At 46.5% G+C, this 24337-nt stretch overlaps 1 protein-coding gene across 5 annotated transcripts in view; it reads right to left on the bottom strand.

Moving 5' to 3' along the window:
* Positions 1-24337, bottom strand: part of SPATS2L (spermatogenesis associated serine rich 2 like) — a 145258-nt gene that overhangs the window by 46926 nt on the left and 73995 nt on the right. For all 5 annotated transcript variants that reach the window (XM_059702685.1, XM_059702684.1, XM_059702687.1 and 2 more), the window contains 2 exons: positions 22584-22644; positions 1799-1907 (listed from right to left, as the gene is read on the bottom strand). In XM_059702685.1, the coding sequence (XP_059558668.1) occupies positions 1799-1907; positions 22584-22622 (148 nt within the window). In that variant the 5' untranslated portion in view covers positions 22623-22644. The remainder of the gene's footprint in view (positions 1-1798; positions 1908-22583; positions 22645-24337) is intronic.

Raw genomic sequence — 24337 nt, 5'->3', positions numbered from 1 at the left:
TCAGTTACTGGGCGTCCGTCACTTCCCCAGGGTCACTCTGTAATGGAACTTTCGCTGTGGGGCCACAAGCCAGCGGGGGTGGGGACCGTCCCCCTAACCCTTTCCTGAAGCTCCGTTTCCATGCGAGTGACGCTGGCAGGGGAAACCTGAACAGGGTGTCTGAGCCAGGATGTGTGTGGCGCCAACATTTTCCTTTTAATATATTTAAATATATATATTGATTTCAGAGAGGAAGGGAGAGGGAAGGAGAGATAGAAGCATCAATGATGAGAGAGAATCATTGAAGGCTGCCTCCTGCACGCCCCCTACTGGGGATCGAGCCTGGCACCCCGGGAATGTGCCCTTGACCAGAACAGAACCCAGGACCCTTCAGTCCGCAGGCCGATGCTCTATCCACTGAGCCAAACTGGCCAAGGCCCAACATTTTCTTCTTGAGACACGTTGCCCTGGACCCGAAATGCCTCTCTAATATTGGCTGTTGATGACTACAGATTCTCTATCTGCTGGTCCATGAATCAGGGAAGATCAGGGAAGCTGTGCACTGCGGGTCTGCTTGCAGGTCTATTTTGAATGATAATCATTTTTAAATTCAATTAGGACCTTAGACCTTGGCTGCAGACATCCGAATGCGAGCCTGTTGCCTGGTTCCAAGACCTTGTCTCAAAGGCAAATATACTGGTAGGAACGTTGGACAATTATTCTATTCCTCGGAAAATGAGCAGGTCACACTACCCTTAACAAATACGGTGTAGATAGGATGTGGTTGAGAGATGCGCTAAGTCTTCCCTGACCTCATCCGTCAGATTATGGTGAGCCAGTCCACATTTACAAAACAGACGCTGACACGGGACCAGAGGCATTATGATAACCAAGGGCGGGCATGCGATCTCTGTTCATCAAGGGAACGTATTTAATGTGATTCGGAGAAGAGGATTTCCTAGCTTACAGGAAATCTAAAACAGTAGGTTATACATTTACAGGATAAAACATTTCGAGATTGAGATTCTATAACATCGCTGGCAATGGGCTTTCTAAAAAACAAGTTAAAAAAAAAAGGCAAAAAGGTTCTAGAACAGCGGTTCTCAACCTGTGGGTCACAACCCCTTTGGGGGTCAAATGACCCTTTCACAGGGGTCGCCTAAGACCATCGGAAAACACATATATAATTACATATTGTTTTTGTGATTAATCACTATGCTTTAATTATGTTCAATTTGTAACAATGAAATTGGGGGTCACCACAACATGAGGAACTGTATTAAAGGGTCGCGACATTAGGAAGGTTGAGAACCACTGTTCTAGAAGTAGATGAGATGAACTGATATTCCAATTAATTAGGCAAATTCAAAATAAAAAAGCAAGGTTATAAAAGAATAAATCAGTCCTCTCGGATACTAAAGCATCACATTCAAAGACTCCAGTCGTAGAGCCACATAGAGCGACAACTTCCCAGGTCGGAGCGAGTCCTTCCCCCTCTGGGCAGAGGACACCGTCAACTGAAGCTCGTGCTTAATAACACACATGAATGACTGGTAGCAATGGAATCAGTAGCATTACCATAGGAATCCTTTGAAAATACTTAGAAAACATCTATACTGATTTTTGGTTTTTTTTACTAGTAATGACGGAAAAAACGTTAAATTGTGTTTTTATTGAGTATGTGTGTGTGTTTTCCAAAATGCCTGTTCTTATGAGAAAGCATCAGTAACGCATGGGTATTCGATGCATTTAGGGAGAACCGTACGGAAGCACAGGGCACACTCAGCTCTGACACCCTCGGTTCAGGGCCTGCACTCACCGTCCACGAAGGCCTGCACTGCCTTGTCCACATTGAAGTCGAACTGCTGCAGCACCAGGACGATCTCGTTGTTGCTTTTGTTGGGAACGACAGAGCGGACCGCATAGATCTGTAAGGGGGAGAAGGGAAAAGGAGGGGAAACGCTTTAAACATTTCCCACCCAGGGATCTCTCACCGGATGGAATTCTAACCTCGGGAAAGGCGTTGGGGAGTCTCTTGCACTCCGCATTCTCAGGCGTGTCAGGCCAGCGGGACGCACCCTGCAACCACCTGGACACCCCAGTGCTGCGCACACAGGTCTTACAAAGGTCCCTTGTTCGGACTCTAACGGCGCGTGTGAAAAGCCATCGACACGCCCCGAAACTCCAGATGCACACAGATGTGCTGCAGGGAGGACACAGATGTGTTCTGTCTCGGGCTCCCCCTGCACTGGCTCAGGGGATCTCGGGGAAACGTGCAGATGCGGCCTCGTGCCTCAGCGTCTCCGCTCCGCACAGTGGAACCCATCATCCGAGGCTCCCGTGTGCTGTGACCTTCCACGGATGTTTACAGAGACAGGAAAACGCGGGCATTGCATTGTGGGATGTGGCAGGCTTAGCCACAGGACAGAAAACGTTCCCCAACGACGTCTGAAAACCAAGCATTTCAAACAGAGCAAATACGTATGTGAGGGCAAAGGATTGCAACAGATTAGGCTGATAGTCAATTTTTAATGGCCTGTACGTATTTCTTAGTCAAATTTAGCACGTGTTCTTTCATCTGGCCCAACAGAACTGATCTTTACCGCCCTTGCAATTGCTATGGTGTGCTCGATCCACGTTAGCAAAGCCTGGCTCACCAGCTTCCTGTCAAGGAGATTACTGCAGCTGTTCCTGACAAACACGAGGGTGCCGCCTGGTGCCCAGGTAAGTGGCATCACAGATTGATCCCTGCACGATCTTCAGTGTTTACAGCAATGGTGAGGTATGACCAGCTGAGTGGGTGAGTTGCCTGCAGTTTATTGTAATCAGAGTCGTGGCTTATGGATTATACGGGTATGGATGGAATGTGACTCGATTGACTAGAACATTTAATTAAACAGGATAGCCTCTCTCCCAATTATGTTAGGAAATAGGTAGCCTTCTCCATACAGAATTGTATAGATGAGTATTTAGATTATGATGAGCAAACAGTACACGCGATGGGTAAATGACTTGTAGAGTTTCTGACGCTATAGATCAGAGAGCTGGTTTGGAATCTTAACACTCAAAAATGCCAACTCTGTGGTGTTTACTGAGAACTCATACAATATATGTATTTGTATATGTGACTCAAGATTTCTGTTTTTTTTCTATTCTCACATTTTATGGTTCTTAGTTTTTCTAGCCTCCATATTAAAAAAACAGTAACTTCTTCAAATCTAAGTTTTTTTTCTTTTTAAAAATCCATTCAGTGATTATTTTTTGAATGTCTATTGTGTGACAAGGCATCCAACTTCCTGGAACTTACAGGCTAGAGAGAAATGTACACGTTGATCAAATGACCACACAAACATGTACACTGTGATAAAATCTATAAAATTTTATGGCAGGGAGACATGCATGCCTTTATGTAGGTATGCTGAGATCTGAAGTGAGAAGAGATGAGTGGGAGAGAAGGGGAAAGGCAATTTAGGCAGAAGGACCAGCATGAATGAGAAGCAAGGCGTGATGAGGAGAGAGTGGCCGGAGGTGAGTTAGGAGGGAGGTGGAGGGTGGGGCTTTTAGAGGGTAAGACAGGCCAGAGACGGCAGGGACCAGATCACGCAGGGCCCTTGGGGCTGTGCAAAGGACTCAGGTCTTCTGAGAACCCCTCAAGGATGCTCACAAGAACTTCTGTTAAGTTGTTCTTATTCATTGTGTTTAAAAAGATAGCTCTCTCTCTCTCTCTCTCTCTCTCTCTCTCTCTCTCTCTGTAAATGCAAGTTAAGGTGTTGATTTTATACACTTATATACTGCAAAACGATTACCACTATAGCATTAGTTACCATCTCCATCTCATCACATAATTACCATTTATTTTTGTGGTGAGAACATTTAAGATCTACTTTCAACTTTCAGATACAAAATACAGTATTATTAGATACAATCACCATGCTGTACATGAGATCCCCAGACCTTGTTAAATCTTATAACTGGAAGTTTGTACCCCTTGACCAATATCTTCCCATTTCCCCCTCTTTTTAAAAGAAGTTAAGATGGCGACAAAACAAGAACAAAACCACCTACATCCAACCCAGGGAAGTCATTATCAGTGTGTGCCCAACAATAACTACAGTGACCCAGTATTTATCAGTGCATTGGATGTACAGACATTATGTGCGACACTTCTAACGTAGTTCTTTAAAATAAAATTCTAGCAGTTCAACCCACTCTAGTTGGTTAGTATTACACAGAATTTCTTAATAATCACCATTATTATTACCACATCAGCCATGCTCCTCTAAATAATATAATGCTTAGTTATTAATGACATTAACTACATTATACCTGCGTTTGAACTGTGCAGGTCCAATTAGACTTGGATTTTTCTAAATAAATATTGTAAATGTATTTTTTCTTCCATACGACTTTCTTGCTAACATTTTCTTTTCTCTAGTTTACTTTAGTATAAGAATACAGAATAATACATGTAACATACAAAAATGTGCTAATTGTGTATGTCATTGGCTTTCGGGCAACAGTAGGCTTATTAGTAGTTGCGTTTTGGGGAGTCAAAAGTTACATTCAAATTCTTGACTGTCCGGGAAAGAGGGAGGGGTGTGCCGGTAACCGCCCTCCCCCCCTTGTGTGGTTCCAGGGTCATCTGTAGTTACATTAGACCAGAGTTCTCAACCCCCCTACACAGTTGCGTGATCAGTAAAGACCCACAATTACGGAATAAGCATAACTAATGGTTCTACCTGTTTCCAGTCTCTCCTCTGCAGAACATAATACACTGTATCAGGTTAAAGCAAAACACAGTATAAACCATGGCTTACAGACACTTCCTTTTTAGATGTTTATACAACAACCGTGGTCAGATATAGAAAACATCCATCCTTGTCATCTTGTACATCCTAGCTCTGAACGCATCCTTAGAACATTGTCAACAACGGAATTCTGACATCAAATCTAACTGTGAATATAGCATACGATTTCCAGAGGAAGACACTTAACCAAGACAGGAATATCAAGTTTTTAAAAAAATAAGAGAAAGAGGGAAAAAATAGCTTCTGCTTATTCTTAGATATTCCGTGGTGACGTTGAATTCTAGTGAATTTCTGGGCCACACTGTTTCTGCTTTAATCACTGAACTCTGCTGATGTGAAGGGCGTAGTATTGCTCCACCACCTTCTTATTCATAGTCACTACACTTATTTTCCTGCGAAAACATCTGCGAGAAAGATGGTGAAATGGTGTGCATGCACGTGTCTGCATAAAAATACAGGAACCCCACGGTGTCACTATCCAAGATGCAGCCCCAGTCCTAAGGGCTCTGAACATTTAACTCTGAAAAAGACCTCCTGGCCAGGCCCTTTAACTGCCAGGAGGGGGTCACAGGGCAGTGCTGCAGCGAGGTTGGGTTGCAGGCAGCCTTTGCATCTGGAGGAGTGGATCAATCAATGCGTGAGGTGAGGAAGGGTAGTTTGCCTCCGGGGAAGTCAGAAAACCCACGCCTGCAGGGACTGCTCTGTCCTGCAGAGGCTGTTTCTGGCGCTGCCTGGTACACAGCGCGTCCTGCACCACACAGCCCTGATGTGCCTGCTGCTGCGGCTTCACACCCAGGCCCACTGCTTGGAGCTGCGCTCCACTGCATCCCTCTGGGTACTGATGCCATAAACCTAGTGGGCCAGGCGGGCCGCCAGGCAGGCTGACAATTGGGAGCCCTTGTTAGCAGTTCGCTTAGCAACTGCTCTGCCTTTCCCCAAATGACGTTGCCCTGCTTTAGAAATGTGCTTTTTGCACCTCAAAAGTGGTTGTGATTTCCCCTTCAGCGTTTTAATCTCCCCTCCCCTCCTCTCTCTGGGGCTTCCTATCTGGCCGGGCAGGTTTTGGCCCATTCTGCCTGAGGCCCGCCTGCTGGCATTTCGCCCTCACTGAGCAGCGAGGCCCTGCCTTCCACAAGCCTTTTGACTGTGGCTTCCTGCATTAACCTCCCTCCCCTGAACTGCGTGGCCCGGTGTTAGAGCTGCCAGCAGGCTCCCTCCGTCGCACTGTGCATTGTTTGAGCCTGTCTGTGATGACTCCTTAGAAATCCTTATAGCCTCACCCATGAGTCATTGTCAACAACGGACTGTGCCCAAGTTTCAGAAACGGTCCTGACCGGCGTCCAGTCCCCCTACACAGCTGTGTGATCAGCAAAGACCCAGTGTTATCAAATAAACATACAATCCCCCCTCCCTCTGCTCCAGGCTCTCCCCCGCAAACCCATTCCCCATTCCCGCTGCTGCCAGGCTGCTCTGCCTGAAGCGGAATAGTGGCGTTTACCACCTTCCTTCCTGAGAATAAAGTGAGCTCTCCCACCTGGCACTCGGGGCCATTGGCAACGGGCTCCAACCTGCTTTCCAAGCGCCCCTCCTGCTCTGCCCTTTACAGACAAGCACAGCCGAGTGCTGGCCTCCCACCCCCCCCCACCCCCACCTCTGTGTAGTTCGCCTTTGACCTGAGCTGTGTGTGTTTGTCTGAATCTTACATTCCAGCTGAAATGCCCTGTGTCCCATGAAGCCCTCCCCATCCCTGCCAGAGGGCATCCCTGCTGCCTTTCAATCCCATAGCCCTGAGCAGTAGGCTTCTCCCTCTCTCCCTCTCTTTCTCTCTCTCTTTTTAAAGGGAGAGATAGAAACATCAATGATGAGAGAGAATCATGGATCAGCTGCCTCCTGCACACCCCCTACTGAGGACTGAGCCCACAACCCAGGCATGTGCCCCATGGGAATCAAACCGTGACCTCTTAGTTGATAGGTCGACGCTCAACCACTGAGTCACACCGCCGGGAAGCAGTAGGTCTCTCTTAACACTTAGCACCTGTTACTTCATATCCAAGTGTTTGTGTACACACTGTGTCTCCCAGGCAGAGCGCGCAGCATCCTCCTCTCAGACATTTGTGCATAATCCCACGCCGACTTGAAGGAGAGAATGCCAATGTGTAGGTATACCAGGCTGCTGCCTTGACTCACCAGCATTTTTACCTTCCACAGTAACAGAGGGTGAGTCTCTGTTGACTGCGATGTAACTAAACATTACATGGGCAGGAAGAATACACATATGCTTCTTAAATTTCAGTAACGGAGAGGGAAAAAATATTTATAAGACTCGGTAATTTTACTTTCTTTAGAATGTACTCATGGTATCTTGTGGAGTTTTAAAAGTATAAAACGAGCCTGGCTGGCATGGCTCAGTGGTTGAGCGTCGACCTATGAGCCAGGAGGTCACTGTTGGATTCCCGGTCAGGGCACATGCCCGGGTTGCAGGCTCCATCCCCAATGTGGAGCGTGTAGGAGTCAGCTGATCCATGATTCTCTCTCATCATTGATGTTTCTCTCTCTCTCTCCCTCTCCCTTCTCTCTGAAATCAATAAAAATATATTTAAAAAATATGAAATGGCAGAGTAACTCCCTATCCTTCCGCAGCTCAGCCCAGCAGACAGATAGTGGGTGAGCTCCCAGTAAGTGACAGGTGCCGAGGACACGAAGGAAGAGGAGGCAGACTCAGCCTCCCCCTCCCCAGAGGGACAGGACGGTGTGGAGCCAGGCTCGGGGCGGGAAGTGTGTGCTCACGCTGTGCCTAGGAACAAGGCGCGGTGGTTCACAGAGAAGCAGCAGTTCAGTCCGCCGGGGAGGGGAGGCTACTCCCAGGAGGAGCAGCCACTTGGCAAGGAAGGAGTTTTGGGATTCAACACACCGGGGCCCTAATCCTGGCCTTGCCACGTGCCAGCTCTATGACCTTGGGGGAACCGTTTCAGTAATTGACATTCGATTCTGGGGCTGTAAAAACGAGAATTTTACTTGCTAGAATCTCTGTGGAAATGAAGAGATGATGCGTGAAAGTGTCTGAGATAGAAGGGGGCATATATTAGCTGCTCAATACATTTTAAAAAGAAAAGGGTGGGGGCATGTACGCTGGGCCACGAAGGAGAAGGGTCTCTCTGGGTGTGAAGGCTGGCGTGTCTTTGCCATTGAAAGAAGATGTGGCTAGTGTGTTGGCCAAGACTTATTTGGGGAAGACGGCCCTGTACACCTCCCTCCTTAAGAACCTTCCTCCACAGCTTGGTGAGCGGCCAGGGGACCCAAGGCTCTCCTCGATCCCGCTCCCCCTTCTGCAAGCCGACTGGGACCACAGAAAGCCCATCTCGAGGGTCACTAACAACAGTTAGTTTTTCTCCCTCTCATTCTTTCATTTATTTATCCAAGGTTGGATAGAGCAGTAACAAAACAGATACGATCATTGCCATACCTAGAGAGGAAAACAGATGGAATCATGTAAGTTTAAATATATATATAATTGCAACTTGTGCTAAGTGAGTGATAGGAAGGAGGCAATCAGAATACAGGGACTCTATCACAGCGCGAGGAAGCAGCCTGGCCGAAGAGACGACGTGGGCCAACCAGATCCTCTGCTGTGGGGTCTGCGGGGCCTTTTGGGGTTGCCTCATTCCCTGCCTTTCCTGCTTCCTGAAGTTCTCCTGAAGTCCCAAGAGACCTACCAGACCTTGGTAATAGCCCCTTTTTACCTGCACTAGTTTGAGAGGGTTGGACTTTCTAGAACAGTGGTTCTCAACCTTCCTAACGCCGTGACCCTTTAATACAGCTCCTCATGTTGTGGTGACCCCCAATTTCATTGTTACAAATTGAACATAATGAAAGCATAGTGATTCATCACAAAAACAATATGTAATTATATATGTGTTTTCCGATGGTCTTAGGCGACCCCTGTGAAAGGGTCGTTCGACCCCCAAAGGGGTCTCGACCCACAGGTTGAGAACCGCTGCTCTAGAATAAGTAGCTAGAATTAGTAGCTAGGGATGAAAACAAAATAATAGAGCCCAATAATTAGTCCAAGTGGCAAAGGGGAGAAATGGACAATTTTAAAGATAAATTCAGTTAACATGCAAATGATGTGGGAGAAGAGAGGCACATGACCTGTTCACATACCTCTTCCGGCACTCATGTTGCCATAGTTATTTACTTATGTGATATTGCCTCACTGGAATGTGAGTTCCTGAGTGACAGGGACCATATCTTTATAGCCACAGGGCCTGGAACAACGGGTGGCATTCAGCAGATGATTCATAAATGTTTGCTGAACAAACGAGTGAATGAATGAATGAACAAAAGGAAGTAGAGAGTCTAATATGATGGCCACTGAAATAGTCCAGTTTATTCATTCCCTTTTATTTCAGTGCATCTCTGGATTCTACTTTATGCTGAATCCACTCAGTATTAGAAAGTGCTCAAGCCCAGAATGTGTGGCGGGCTCCCAGGCCCCAGGCACGGCCGATGGCTGGTCCTAGCCTTGAGCAGCTTGTTGTCTGGGAGGTGAGCTCAGTCCTATCCCTGCCAGAAGGACAGCAACCACACAGCCAGCAGCCTCCTTTCCCACCAATGAGAACCAGAGTTATTTATGGGTTTGCCGTTCCTGCCACTTTGAAAGGAATTTTCTAATCAGCTTTGGTCACATTTCTCAAAGGCTGAGCCACTCCGAGATGCCTTAGAAACAGCTCACTTTGCTTCCCTTGCTGGGCCACTAACATCATCTTCTCACTAATGAAGGCAGTTCTCCCGTGAATCTTCTTGGGGAAGAAAATACTCTTTGCAGACCAGTACCTCCGCATCCTGGATGATTCTATAATTTAATTGCCTTTCCCAGCATCTACTGTCTGCCAGCAAAATATATGCACGAGTTGTTGTCATGTTCTACTTGGCTGACTTTTGGGGAATTAACACCAAGGGTACAAATCAAAATTAACTTTTTTTTTTTTTTTTTTTTTGGCAGGAAACCAGGATAAGAAGGAAAAATAAAGATTGGAAGGTGGGGGAAAATGCAGTTTCCATAGAATCGTGGGAAGTTTAAAGTGGGGCTTTGCGATAATCTAGTTGTGGTTTCTCAAACTAGAAAGTACATTCCAATCACCTGGGGACTGATTAGAATGCAGATTCTGCGTCAGAAGCTTGGGTGGGGCCCAGGATTCTGCATCTCTAACAAGCTCCCAGGCAATGCAGATGCTGTTTGTTCAAGGAGGTGGCAGGCAGAGGGATGCCTCCTCAAAGACGTCCATGCCCTAACCTCCCGGAACCTGTGAGGACGTCAGGTAACATGGCAGGTTAAGGTTAGGGAGAGAATTAAGGAGGCTGCTGGTCAGCTGACCCGGCGATGGGGAGGTTACCCGGGAAGCTCTCAGTGGGCCTAAGACAACCACAAGGGCCTTATAACTGGAAGGAGGGAGGAGAGAGGGTCAGACTGGTGCCAGGTGACAAAGACTTGACCCGCCATGGCTGGGTCTGGAGATGAAAGGCGACCCTGAGCCAAGGAATGCAGACAGCTTCTAGAAGCTGGGAAAGGCAAGAAAACAATTCTCCCCGAGAGCCGCCAGCAAGGAAGGTAGCCTTGCTGAGACCGGATTTCAGCCCAGTCAGACCCGTCCAGAACTCCAGAGCTGTCAGAGAATAAACGTGTGTTGTTCGAAGCCACTATGTTTGTGGTGATTTGTGGCAGCGACAGAAACCCAACACAATGGACCACACGTGGAAGAACGAACGTTGACCCCTTTTGTCCTCCTAACAGGGATATGTCTTTCTCTTTCCCATCAACGCTCCTGTTTTTTTAAAAATCACACCTTTAGAGAGCAGCTCTCTCTCCCCAAACACACACGTTTTGCAGGAATTCTGTTCATTCACGCCAGATATTTCTGCCGGAAAGTGAGATAAATCTGACAGCCTCTGCCCCAAGGAGCTGACAGAACAGTAGGAGAAGAAGGCAGAGTCATAAATAACAACTAACTCAAGAGTCACTCTGACAACAAAATCCCTCTGAACCTCACCGGTTCTCCATCCTTTCGGTGCGGATTCCCCTCGCCCTTCACCTGGAAAAAATCCTGCTCTGCAACCGTCTCAAACAATCACTGCACAATTAATCTCCCCAAAGTACTGGGCTCGCTCACCAACTGAGGGAAGGGGCCAGCCATGAGGAAGAATGTGGAGAAAGGGAAGGGAAGACAGGAGATAAATTATGCAACAAAGTCCCAGAGGAAATGCAAAAAAAAAAAAAAAAAAAAAAAGAAAGAAAGAAAAGGAAAAGATACCAGCCCTGGCTGGTTTGGCTCAGTGGATAGAGTGTCGACCTGCGGACTGAAAGGTCCCAGGTTTGTTTCCGGTCAAGGGCATGTACCTTGGTTGTGGGCACATCCCCAGTGGGGAGTGTGCAGGAGGCAGCTGGTCGATGTTTCTCTCTCATCGATGTTTCTAACTCTCTATCCCTCTCCCTTCCTCTCTGTAAAAAACCAATAAAATATATTAAAAAAAGAAAAAGAAAAGAAAAGGATACCAAAATCCATGTGGAAAGCAAGCTTTGGAAAGGAGGAGGAGATGGGGGATGGTTCTCAGAATTCTGAGAAAGGAGAAGAGAAAAAGGAAGAACGAATATACAATAACATTTTGAGACTGTGGAGAGGAATTTTAAGCCAGCTATTTCCTCTGTGTGAGCGTTTGTAGATTTTGCTCAGGGCTAAAACAGTGGGAAAAGGTTTAGAGCTGCTCTCTGGGATGTGGTAGGAAATGCCCTGGATGAATGGAAGGACGCTGAGCGGGACGAGGCCCACTAGCGCTGATAGCACAGGGCTGTCACGGAGCCAGTTGGCATGGCTTTCCCTAGCAATTCTCAGTAAGCGAGGAGCAGGAGCAAAGGAAAGGAAGGACCTGAGGTTACAACATGAGAATCACAGTGGTGGAGCCCAAGGCTCAGGGACAGGGGGGCTGAGAGTCATCCAGGTGGCCACTCAAGGCACCTGTGGTCTGTGACAGGGGGGATGGTGGGCGGGAGACTAGGGATGGGGGATGGTGGGCAGGAGATCAGGGATGGGGGATGGTGGGCAGGAGATCAGGGATGGGAGATGGTGGGCAGGAGATCAGGGATGGGGGATGGTGGGCAGGAGATCAGGGATGGGGGATGGTGGGCAGGAGATCAGGGATGGGGGGTGGTGGGTGGGAGATCAGGGATGGGGGATGGTGGGCGGGAGGCCAGGGATGAGTGATTCTTTGGAGAACAAACAGCAGATGTTAAAGAGAGCGAGGGGAGGAGGGAGGGAGATGACAAGAGGATGTGGGCAGAAAGGGGATGCGAGATGTTGCCAATCCTTGGTTCTGGTTCTGCCTCTGGTAAACATCACACAAACAAACAAACTCAGCCTTTCACTTTTTTCAAGGTAATAAAGTTTGCCCCAGAATTCCATGTTGTATGTAGTAGACACGGGCTCTTTGGCAGTTTCTCATAAGCTGTGCTCCCCAGGCTTCCTCGGGTCCAGCCCCTCTGCGTGAGTCCTGCTGAGCGCGGTCCAGCGCATGAGGCGGGGCAGCGGAGGTGGCCGGTTGGAGCAGGGGACCGTGGGGCCACCTGCCTGGGCTGGACCCCGCACATCCATGAGAAGAGCCTGAGCTGGCATGAGCACCTCTGGGAGCCACGTCAGTTACTGCCTCCCAGGGAGCGTCCTTTCCGGCTAACACGCCCTGAGTTGTTTCGGTGACAAGTGCACCCTGTCCCTCACTTGTGCAGGGACTAGAATGTGCAGACTCTGCTTGACGCTGAACTGTAGGCGGCGGCAGATACAATCCTGACCTGCTTTCGACCTGACAGTTGCGAGCAGGGGCGGGGAACCTTTTACTTCTGCGCCAGGGACACAGGTCTGGGCGTCAAACAGTGGTTCTCAGCCCTGGCTGCAAACCGGAGTAACCCGGTGAGTTTGAAAAATATACCCAGACCTGGTCCTGCCTCAAACAATTCAATCTGGGCCTGGTCCCTGATTATCTTTTAAGGGTTCCTAGTGCTTCTCATGTGCATCGGAATTGAGAACCACGAGGGAGAGACACGAGGGAAGTCACAGACAGGCGAGGGGCAGTGTGGAAGGAAGAGAGGTGGATGGGACAGACCTCTTTCTCGTTATAACCACTCGCCACCAACTAATTTACCTGAGCGCACTACCTGCTCATCCACATCTTTCATTATTTACGCATGACTTCAAAAATATCGGTTCTCGTTTACAACAGTTTTACCTTGCGAGGGGTTAGTCTAGTGATCTACTGCGAGTAACAAGTCACCCCACCACTTCGTGGCTTAACACAGCAATCTCTCTCCTGGCTTCAATGTTTCTGTGGGTCAGGAATTCGAGAGGAGTTTGCTGAGTGGCTCTGCCTTGGGGTCTCTCACCCGGGCAGGTGGGGGGGCTGGTAAGGATGGGGAGAGGGATGCTGGTGCAGCTGGGGACCGGCTGGGCCTCTCTCTCCATGTCGTCTCGGGTCTTCTTGGGTGGCCTCTCCTCATGGGCTGGTCTGGGCTTCCTCACAGCATGGCGGCCTCAGAGCAGATTGTGCACGGGGCAGCCCAGAGCTGCAGCCACCGTCACAACCAGTGAGGAAGACGCCGAGTCATCTGGCTGCATAAACCACACAGGGCCACCTCCCTCCTGCTATCCTGGCCGCCTGGTTCCCAAAGCCCGCCCCGCTCCCAATCGAGGGAAGGGGCATACCCCCACCTGTTGATGGGGATGCTGCTGTGGCCACTGGAGAATACAACCTGCCTCAAAGGGTTCAAAACAACCACCACCTAGATTTCTTCCCATCAACTCTGGGTCTAGACCAGTGGTTCTCAACCTTCTGGCCCTTTAAATACAGTTCCTCATGTTGTGACCCAACCATGAAATTATTTTCGTTGCTACTTCATAACTGTAATGCTGCTACTGTGATGAATCGTCATGTAAATATCTGATATGCAGGATGGTCTTAGGCGACCCCTGTGAAAGGGTCGTTGGACCGCCAAAGGGGTTGCGACCCACAGGTTGAGAGCCGCTGGTCTAGACTTTGTCAATTCACTAAACTTTTGAGAGAGAAAAATAATTTAACAGCTGTTATAACACTAAATGAAAATCGATAGCATCAAAAAGCCATATAACGTCTTTAATTCCTAAAAACTTGACGTGTCAAGCAAGAGATACATACTCAAATGGGCTTTTCTCCTATCTAAAAACATCACAAAATTGAAGTCTGATAACCAAAGTATCTTAAATCTTGTAATTGAAGATTTGTCTATGATACATTTTTCACAGCAGAATTCTTACCTTTAATCTGACACTTGCAGGACACACACACACACACACACACACACACACACACACGCACGCACGCACGCGTATATATCTCAAAAGGTTGCTATTAGTAGCCGTTGCCCCTCTAATCTCTATTGAAACAAGCAACGGGCTTCATACACATTTCATCTCGCCCATCTGGCACGCACGCAATCCTGCCTGTTTTCTATAATTGTGCTTGATTCTTCCTGTTTCCCCAGAACTACTAGTTAGACTTGCACATAATTTAGGGCAGCGTGAGCCCCTGAGGCCACGGGAAGTCTGTTTCCAGCCAGCCTGCTACACCCATGCAGTTTAGGACCTCGGTAAATACCTTCTCTGATGAAATCCATATTTGAATTTATTAGTGAAGACACAAAAGGCGACATTCTTTTTACAAGACATTTGTTTTTGGTATTTTAATCAGACTGGAAAAGAGAGCTTTAATTTATCTTCTGCTTCTAACTTAAGACTATTCAGTAAAAAACCTCTTCTTTGGAATTTAAGGCCTCTGCTTGGCTGGGGGGAGGGTAATTATCGACACCCACTCTCCCTGTGGCTGTTTTGCCTCATTCATTCACAGGACTTTTCAGATAAACAGTCCCATGAAAGTGTAAGTCACTAATACCCGCTAATCAATGCAAGAGTAAAGGAGTTAATTATCCGTAAATTGATCCCAGAATGAAGGAGTTAAGTTAATCTCCCGATTACCTAAACCTTGGCTATTTCCTCACCGCGGCATGCAGGAAGGGGACCCTTTGAACACCGTGGGACTAGGAACACACTCTCTTTTTGGGGGAAGTGTATTGTTCACCCACATATCTTTTTTTTTATTTTAATAGGATTTACCAATTAAAAAAAGGCATGCTAGCCTGGCTGGCATGGCTCAGTGGTTGAGCGTCCACCTAGGAACCAGGAGGTCATGGTTCGATTCCTGGTCAGGGGACATGTCCTGGTTGCGGGTTTGGTCCCAGTGGGGACATGCAGGAGGCAGCCAATCAATGACTCTCTCATTGATCTCTCTCTCTCTCTCTCCCCCTGCCTCTCTGGAACCATTAAAAAAATATACATATTTTAAAAAATGAGACTCCTAACTTCCTTGCCCTGAAAGGTGAGAAGACTCCTCTCTACCAGTGACAGCATGGCTCAGCTTATTAAGGGAAAGGAAAGTCTAGAGTTTGTATTTAATTTACTAATTACTTTAGAACAGTGGTTCCCAAACTTTTTATTAATGCCTTTCAATAAACATAAATCACTTATATGTTTAAATTCCCAAATAGGTGTTTCAATTTCCTTTCTAAATCAAATATTTCGTTGCCCCTTCATGTTGTGTGGCTATGGAAACCTCCCACTATGGAAAGCCAAGGGGACCGACAGTCCCGCTGTCACCCCATGGGTCCACTGGTGCCTTGGTATCCACACCACCCCCCACCCCCTCAAGGAAGCCCCAGCTAACACCTGGGGTGCTGGGGTGCTGGGGAAAGCTCCTGTCTGGGGGGATGAGGGCAGCTCCGGCCCAAGGACTCCCCAGCAGCCTGCAGAAACTTTCCTAGAACCACGCTGCTGGTTGAGACTGCCTCCCCAACTTTCCTTCCTTCTCCCTCTTCCTGCAAAGATGTAGGGCCCGCATGGAGGTCTCGCCCTACCTGCCTGTGCTTCCTTCCTCTCGTTTTTCTTTTGTAAGCACTCACCTGCTCCCCCTGCCCCCAAATCTGTTCCTCGTCTAGCCTGATCTTGGCGTCTTGGAGGACTCAAATGAACACAGATATGCTTCTTCCACAAACACGCTTGTCCCAAGCCATCCTAACGCACGCCCCACTCCCTCTTCCTGTTGTCCTAATAGCTGGGAGTCACCAGTATACAATCTTGGCTCAGTCATTTACCTACATGTTGAGTAATAAGTATTTGGGGACATGAAGTCTATGATATGACTGTTACAGGAGCTATGAAGTACACAAATAAATTAAAAAGTCCATTTGTTTTATAAGGAGCGTGTAATCAAGTTGTGGAGAAAGCGCTCACAGAGAAAAAGTGTTTTCAATAATAATACCACACGCAGTGTACTTTCGAGCGCCGCATGCATCCGTTCAGCTGTCTGCTGATCTAATCTATCTCGATAGGATTTTAGTGCTCAGGGTCAGAAGAGAAGAAACCATTGTGGTCGCCTCAGATTTTCATCCGTAAAAATTGGATAATTTAATGTGAAGGATCATCATGAGAGATAACTAGAATGTTGGTGCAATACCCATAAGTTCCAAGGGGTGGCCAACAGAGGGAACTTTTTCCTGCCGCCAACGTTTCAATTTTGGTTGCGCTCTTGTACCCTTCAGCATTAATCATCTATGTTATATGTACATCTCAGCCTATGTATACATACACAGTGCAGAAAGGCTACAGGGAGAGGCTGGAAGGAGAGCGGGCAGGAGAAGCAGGATAGAAACACTGAATTCTCATCGTCTGGCTGCGAAAAAGCCAGGCGATGCCAGTCCCACAATAGTGGATTCCTTCTCATCCCCTGAAAGGGATGCTGACATTTCCACTTGCTCATTCAGTTCCTTTAGACTCCTTGTCAAATCTCTTTCTCTTCCAGTTGCCAAGCAACAAAAACAGCAAGCTCTGTACATAAGCATCAGGCAACGACTGTTGTCAAACGTCTCTCCTTTCTTTGAAAGGGAGCGTAATGGCCTTTCCTGTGAGAAGATGGTGACGAGAACCTGCCGGCGGGAAACCGGAAAGCTGCCTGTGGCTTGGTGGTCTTGCTGTTGGAACTCCCGGCCTGGGCGACATTGACTTAAACACCCCTAAAAACTCATGACGTTAAAATGTGCCCCCAAAGCTTGCACATCTGGTCTTCTGAAACAACTGCGTATCCTTAAAACTTGTCCCGAGTCCCACAAAACGAATTCTCTGTTCAATGGAGTTAGTACGTCAAAGCTGGCGATGACAGGATGGCGGGTCTCTTCTGTACTTTCTCTGACGCTGCCGAAACCTCTTTAATCAAATGCTTGGGTTTTTCTGAGCAGACCCCGCCCCAGGAAGACCTGAACTATATTTGGTGCTTTGTGAAACAGACCGAGGCAGTTCCAGGAAGAGAGAGAAATGGGGCATGGGCTCCCCTGTTGTGGACAGAGGGGGACACGGCCTGTCCCAGTCACTGGCAGAAATGCTGAGATGACCCCTCCCTGCTCCCACTGTGGACAAGAGGCTCTCCTGCCTTTGTACTTTCTCCCCCATTATTTTAATGACTCCATGTGATTACTGTTCACAGCCCCACTTACCTCTGTAACGTGAACAGCTATAAAAGCTGTTCACAGGAAGGGGCCCAGCTCTGCGAGGATATTCTCGACCGAGCTATTCCTCATTCCCACAGCATGTTTCCTAGGCTGAGGCTCAGCAATAGTTTGAGAAAGTCTGAGAGAGTCGAGTCCAGTGTCATGTTCTTTTTCTTTTTGTTTCACCTCCCTGCCCCCCTCCACCGGCTCCCACCCCACCCCAAACCTTCACTATGCTATTGTCTGTGTTCATGGTTCTCTTTCTTACTGGGGTTTTTAAATTTTGTTTTCTTTCTAATCTCAGTTCCATGTGAATCTATATTTTGAGTTCTACACAAAAATGCTAAGTAGAGCTCCTTTTCCATTTTTAAATTGTAAAATAAACAGATGAGCTCCCCCGGATCCTGCATAGTTTATATGATTAGGAGCTCATAAAACAGCTCCACATTTATTACTGCATTTGATGAGTTTGTTGAGTAGGTGTTATTAGTATTAGACCCAATCTACAGAGGAGAAAACTGAGGCCCATACAAGGTAAGTGACTTGCTCCAGGCCGCTCAACTAATAATCGGGGAGCTCACATCTCTGCTTCTGTCTCCAACCTGCACACTTTCCCCACGACTTGTCCTCCCTGGAGCGTACTTCCCAAGTGTTCTGGGCTCTCTAGGGTGATTTAGGGTTTAGTTCTCGGTACAAAGCTGGACACCCAGGAATATTAACCCCATTTTACACACAAGGAGCCTCTTTACTTTCCATCACCAAATCTTATTGCTGAATTTGTGTTCTTTTTAGACTGATGTATAATAACGCTTGAAAATACCTAACTAAAATTTTTATTTTGTTCATTCTAGTCCCAGTAATCCTTTCATACTCAGTTGAGAATTACATCTAAAATTTTATAAATCAGTTTGGCTTGGTACCCTAGTGTTTCATATGAGAAGTAATGAAATAGTGACAGAGTCCTATTCTTAGCTTCTCTATGATTTTCCAATGTTGAATTTCATTAAAAATATGTCATTTAGAAAAGAGCTGTAAGTGAGCATGCCCTAAATATAAGATCCCTCATTAGCCCAAATATTTGGTTCTGGTATCTCTCTCCTTAACAAAATGACACATGAGGACTCCTTCCTTCCTCCCTCCCTCCAAGTTTTTTCTTTAATTTTTTTTGTCATAGTGGGATATGACTAGTTATACACCAAAAGACATCGCTGGTTATCATGAAACCTACGTGAGAACAACTGCATTTGGTAAGCCTCTCGTAAACACGCTGCTTTTTTGACAGAATCACCCAGGTAACCCTAGTTTCTGATTCTAGAAGCAATTTAAAACTTGCTTTACTTAATAGCAAAGAGAGGACTAAAATGAGATGACATTGCTATTAACCTGTATCTCCTTTTCAAGAAGGCTTGCGATTTCGCAAATAGCGCGAGTGAGACATGCAACTGTGGGCACATTCTATCGCTAGGCCTTTAGTGAGTATTTCACTTCCCACAGCGCTTGACTGGACATCGTATAAGAACTCTACATGGATCTGTTCTCAGATCTCTCAAAGCTTATACTTCAGGACTTAAGACATAACAGTTGTTATTATTCTTAATTTTTCAGAACTAAAATATCACTGCTCTGTGTGACAGATTGAGAAACAAAGTAATCATAAAAAGGCCATAAAAGCGAATAACTAAAGGAAATAAACGTACTGAAAATAAATCAATGTAAAATTATCAGTGATCAGAATCTTCGGTTGTTTATTATGATTTATTTTATTGAGCTGAAAAATCTATTAACCTTCTGATCCAGGAAGAAGGAATTTACTAATTGAGCTAGCAGGGCTCTGCTGCCATTGTCATGTGGATTGATAATAATTACAACTTAAATATCACCCTCTTTCAAAATAATGCCAAGCTTTCCATCGGTTTCTGAAGTGGGACAGCGGGACCACCACCGACTGCTCATCTTCCTGTGCGTGTGTGACATGGAGCACGGCAGGAAGATAAGGGGGTGCCGAAAGCAGCGCATGAGTGTTTACACCGAGCCTCAGAGGTGAGCGCCACAGACCAGCCGTGTTCCCCTCACTGGCTGGGTGCCACCTTTGTTCCGAGCGAGACTCTCTCTGACTGCCAAGGCGACCATCCTGGTCTGCCCAGTAGCTGTAATTTGCAGGGAATCAATTGCTGAGACCCTGATGTTTAAAGGGCTTTTCCTCCCCACAGCCCACCTGCAGGAGCTGCTCCCCCCACCGGTCAGCAGGCATTAGGAGAAGGGGGTCTTCGGTCAGGCTTGGTGCTGGGCCCAGTGTTCCCCTGAGCATGTGACTGTCGGTCAGGGAGAATCTGAAGCCACACTATCAAAGGGGCGCATCTTTCTGCTCCTGCGCGCTCAGTGGTCCACAAGTAAAAACGTGGAGCGTAGTATGGGAGACAATGGATAAAAAACATGCACCCATTTTTACGGTAACACATACAACTGCAAAGAAATTGTATGTTGGCGGAAGTTGGTTTTGATCGCGTCCGCAGAGATTTGGGGTGACCAGCGTGTTCTGACTTTGAGCTTCGCCTCAAGCCTCTGTGACCTCACCAAACAGGGAGCCCACTTATTGTGAAGATTTAGAAAACATGTAGCATAGCTGCCGACAAGCCATGGTGAGCTTTCAGCTGAGCCAGGGTGAGCTTTTAGAAAATATCACTCTGACTCATGCTTCTACATGCAACCTTTCAACAGCTGCTTCTGCCCTTTGAATAAAGCCCTACGTGGCTGTGTCTCAGGCTCAGAACTCAGTGAAGCCCGCGAGTCCTTCTAAGAATAAGGCCTTAAAATTCACGAAATAAAGCACATCCGATTACAAAGGAAACCCCTCCTGCTGAAGTAAAGTTAAAATATTAACGAACAAACACATTTATGCTGCGGTAATAAGTCCACATCCAACAACACGGTGAAGTGCAGGCCCCATAACCACAGCGATGGTGAAGTAGTGATGCACTAACCATCCGCAGGAGATGTGCTGCAAATGTAACTGGACGTGAAGATACCTCTGATTTACAGCTGTGAGAGTCACGGGGACTCCTGCTGCTACTGGGGATATTTTTTCCCTTTGCCTACGTTCCTGACTGAAGGAAATGCTACATTTCATTCAGGTGTTAGTGAAGAAGAAAATGTATTTTTTCCCACCCAAGTTCACAGAACCTGAATTCCACCCACGGATCCATTAGAGGTACAGGAGCACAGGTAAGGCGCCAATATTCTCCCAGCACTGGCTCCTGCCTCACTCATCTCATCTCACCATCCCTTCTGCCTACCATACGGTGTCCACACCAACCACTTGCCCTTCAAACACATTCGGCTTACTTAGTCCACCTGCCTATCTGCTTTGGTTTTCCCCTCTGGGACGCTCTGCCCGTGGATCTGTGCATGGTTTCTTTCCTGTTGTCGTTATCTCAGCTCAAATATCACCTCCCCCAAGAGGGCTGCCCCGACCAACAGCATCTAAAGTGGCCGCCCCTCCCCCCCGCCCACCACCCTGCTTTCCTCATGGTAGTTGTCACTGTGGGAAATGACTGTTCATACATGTTCTTGTGCTGATTCTCTGTTTCCCTCCGTAAAAAGCGAACTCCACGGGAGCAGGGACTCATCTCCATGCTCAGTGCCATGTCCCAGCATCTAGGACGGTGTCTGGCACAAAGTAGGGGTCTGATGCATCTTTGCTACGTGAAAGGAAAAAAAGTAAGAACCCCACAAATGTCACTCCTCTCATCGTTCACTGTGTGTTTCAGGTGCTGTTGGGGCACAAAGAGACGAAAGACAGACTCCTGCCCTTAATGGAGGCGGGAAGTGGCCACCTGGAAGGCAGAGAGAGAGTTCCCGCCCAGACTGTCTCTCTCTGCTGCATGACCAGGGGCAAATCTCTTCTGGGGCCTCCGTCCCCTGATGAATGGGTTCTCCAAGGTCTTATATGGTCCCCTGATGAATGGGTTCTCCAAGGTCTTATATGGTCCCCTGATGAATGGGTTCTCCAAGGTCTTATATGGTCCCCTGATGAATGGGTTCTCCAAGGTCTTATATGGTCCCCTAATGAATGGGTTCTCCAAGGTCTTATATGGTCCCCTAATGAATGGGTTCTCCAAGGTCTTATATGGTCCCCTAATGAATGGGTTCTCCAAGGTCTTATATGGTCCCCTAATGAATGGGTTCTCCAAGGTCTTATATGGTCCCCTAATGAATGGGTTCTCCAAGGTCTTATATGGTCCCCTAATGAATGGGTTCTCCAAGGTCTTATATGGTCCCCTAATGAATGGGTTCTCCATGGTCTTATATGGTCTATGGTTGATGATCATTAAGAGCTAACAGTGCACAGCAGCCTACGTGGCAAGTGAGGGGTTGTGACTGGTGACCCTAAGGAGAGGACAGTTCAAGAGGAGGACAAGGCGTGGCAGGACTCTGAAATGTAATCAGCCTGCAACAAATGAGGAGGGGGACTGTTGGCCATGAACTCTCAGTGTTGAACAACTTTACAGGCTACACAGCACAACCCCTAGGTGAGGCTTCGGATATCTCTACACGAGACTACTTCTGAAGATGCAGCATAATACTCCAGCTCTTAGAGAGTGGTTCTCAACCTTCTGGCCCTTTAAATACAGTTCCTCATGCTGTGACCCAACCATAAAATTATTTTCGTTGCTACTTCATAACTGTAATGTTGCTACTGTGATGAATCGTCATGTAAATATCTGATATGCAGGATGGTCTTAGGCGACCCCTATGAAAGGGTTGCTCGACCACCGAAAGGGTCGCGACCCACAGGTTGAGAACCACTGTCTTAGAGGCAACAACATGATGGTTAAGAGAATGGACTGTGGAGCGGCACCGCCTGGGTTCAAATCCCAGCTCTGGCGATGCCTGCCTATGTGAATTTAGACAAATTACTTCTCTGTGTCTCAGTCCCTCCTCTGTGAAATGAGAAATAATAACAGTATTAACTTTATGGGGTTATGGTCAAGCTTAAATGAGAAAATGAATTAATATGCTTACCAAAAATTCAGTAAATGGGACTTAGGATTCCGTCGAATGGTTTCCTAGTGTGTCAAACTTACTAAATATCCCCCAAACCATTTTTCCCTTCTTCTATTGCAACTGAAGTTGCACCAGCTAGAGACTAGGTCATCCAGTGTGGAGCTTCTGCAACTTGATCTTACCTTCTCCTTGACATTCACATGAGGATTGAGTTCAGCCATCTTGGTTCTAGTGGAATGAGCCCTGTAAAGAAGAAGGGAAAAGATTAACTTTAAAGTTTTAAAATTGATTTCCCAATGTGTTATTTTTATGCTCTCTTCCAACCTAGTAAACAATTTCACTCTGACATAATCATAAATACCGTTGTGGAATGTAAAAATACTTTCAAGCAAAGCACTTGTCTTATATATGTTCTAAAAGCAAGTTACGATAACTCTAGAAGACAACGCACAATATTTTATTCATACTGAATTGACATGAAAAATGACAAAGACAGGTGGCTATGCACCCAAACTGAGTTTCTTATTATGCAAAAGAAAGGTGGTCAGAGCAATGAGAGGAGGAAAAGTGTACCCACATTAACTACACATTGTCTTGCAACCCTTACTGTCCCAAAGCTTTTATCAGCGGACAGGTAATATAACAAATATTTAGTGAGTCTTTCCTGCATACCAGGTATATTTACATCATGCACTTAAAGAAGAAACAGGAGAAATGATTCCAGATTTAAATATAAGAAACACTGCATATAAAGGAGTTAAAACCTGCTTTTTCACTTACCAACATATCATGAACATCCATACCTTTACCATATTTTTTTAAAAATATATTTTTATTGATTTCAGAAAGGAAGGGAGAGGGAGAGAGAGAGATAGAAACATCAATGTTGAGAGAGAATCATTGATTGGCTGCCTCCTGCATGCCCCCCACCGGGGATCGAGCCTGCAACCCAAGCATGTGCCCTTGGCCAGAATCGAACCTGGGACCCTTCAGTCTGCAGGTCAACACGCTATCCACTAAGCCAAACTGGCTAGGGCTACCATATTTTTAATGACCATAAATTCATGCTCCTGAGTTTCAAATGGACCCTTACAACTGCCCATATCCTTCTGTTTCCCTAACTCTTAGTTTCCTGCCTTGGGTGTCCAATCTTCTCTGGGAAGTGGCCAGTGCTGCGATGTCTATTCTTAACATCGAGCTCAGGTGTTCTCTTCTCATCTGCTCTAAGTCATAGACTGTTATGATGGAAGCTAGGTCTTAAGTCTTTAACAGTTTCGATCTCTTTTTGAAATAGCATATAAATGACTTAAAATGAGTGAACATATTGGTTCAGATTAGCAGCTAGACAGGCTAAGATATCAATATACCACCTACTTGCATACTTACGCTTTTTGTAAATCAAGAACCATGGAAATGCTTTCCTATATTCTTTTTGTCTTTTCACAAAGAGTGTATCTAGAGTTGATACATTTTAGGGATAACTTGCAAAAATTCTTGGATTTCTCCCCATCCCTTCCTTCCTTTCTAATCCTCACCCGAGGACATATTTATTGATTTTAGAGAGGAGAAAGGAGAGAGAGAAACATCCATGTGAAAGAGAAACATCAATCGGTTGCATCCCATCGCGGACTGAACCCACAATCTGGGCATGTACCCTGACCAGGAATCAAACTGGCAGCCTTTTGGTGCACGGACGGCGCTCCAACCAATTGAGCCACACCGGCCAGGGCCTCATCATTTTTCTTCTAAAACTAGATCTTAAATAAACTATAAATTCCGATTCATTACCTTTTGTTGATTTTAGGATGAAAGCTTGGCGATATATAATCTTAACGCTAGTAACACTCAAATAGGAATCCTTATAGATATACTATTATATATTACCAACTATTAGAAGCAGTAAGATTTTCTTTTTATAATTTTCCACATGATAGAG

Source organism: Myotis daubentonii, chromosome 7 (assembly GCF_963259705.1).
Source record: "Myotis daubentonii chromosome 7, mMyoDau2.1, whole genome shotgun sequence".
NCBI lineage: Eukaryota > Metazoa > Chordata > Mammalia > Chiroptera > Vespertilionidae > Myotis > Myotis daubentonii.
Note: the sequence above shows the minus strand (reverse complement) of the source record. Positions and strands in the feature narration are given on the sequence as shown.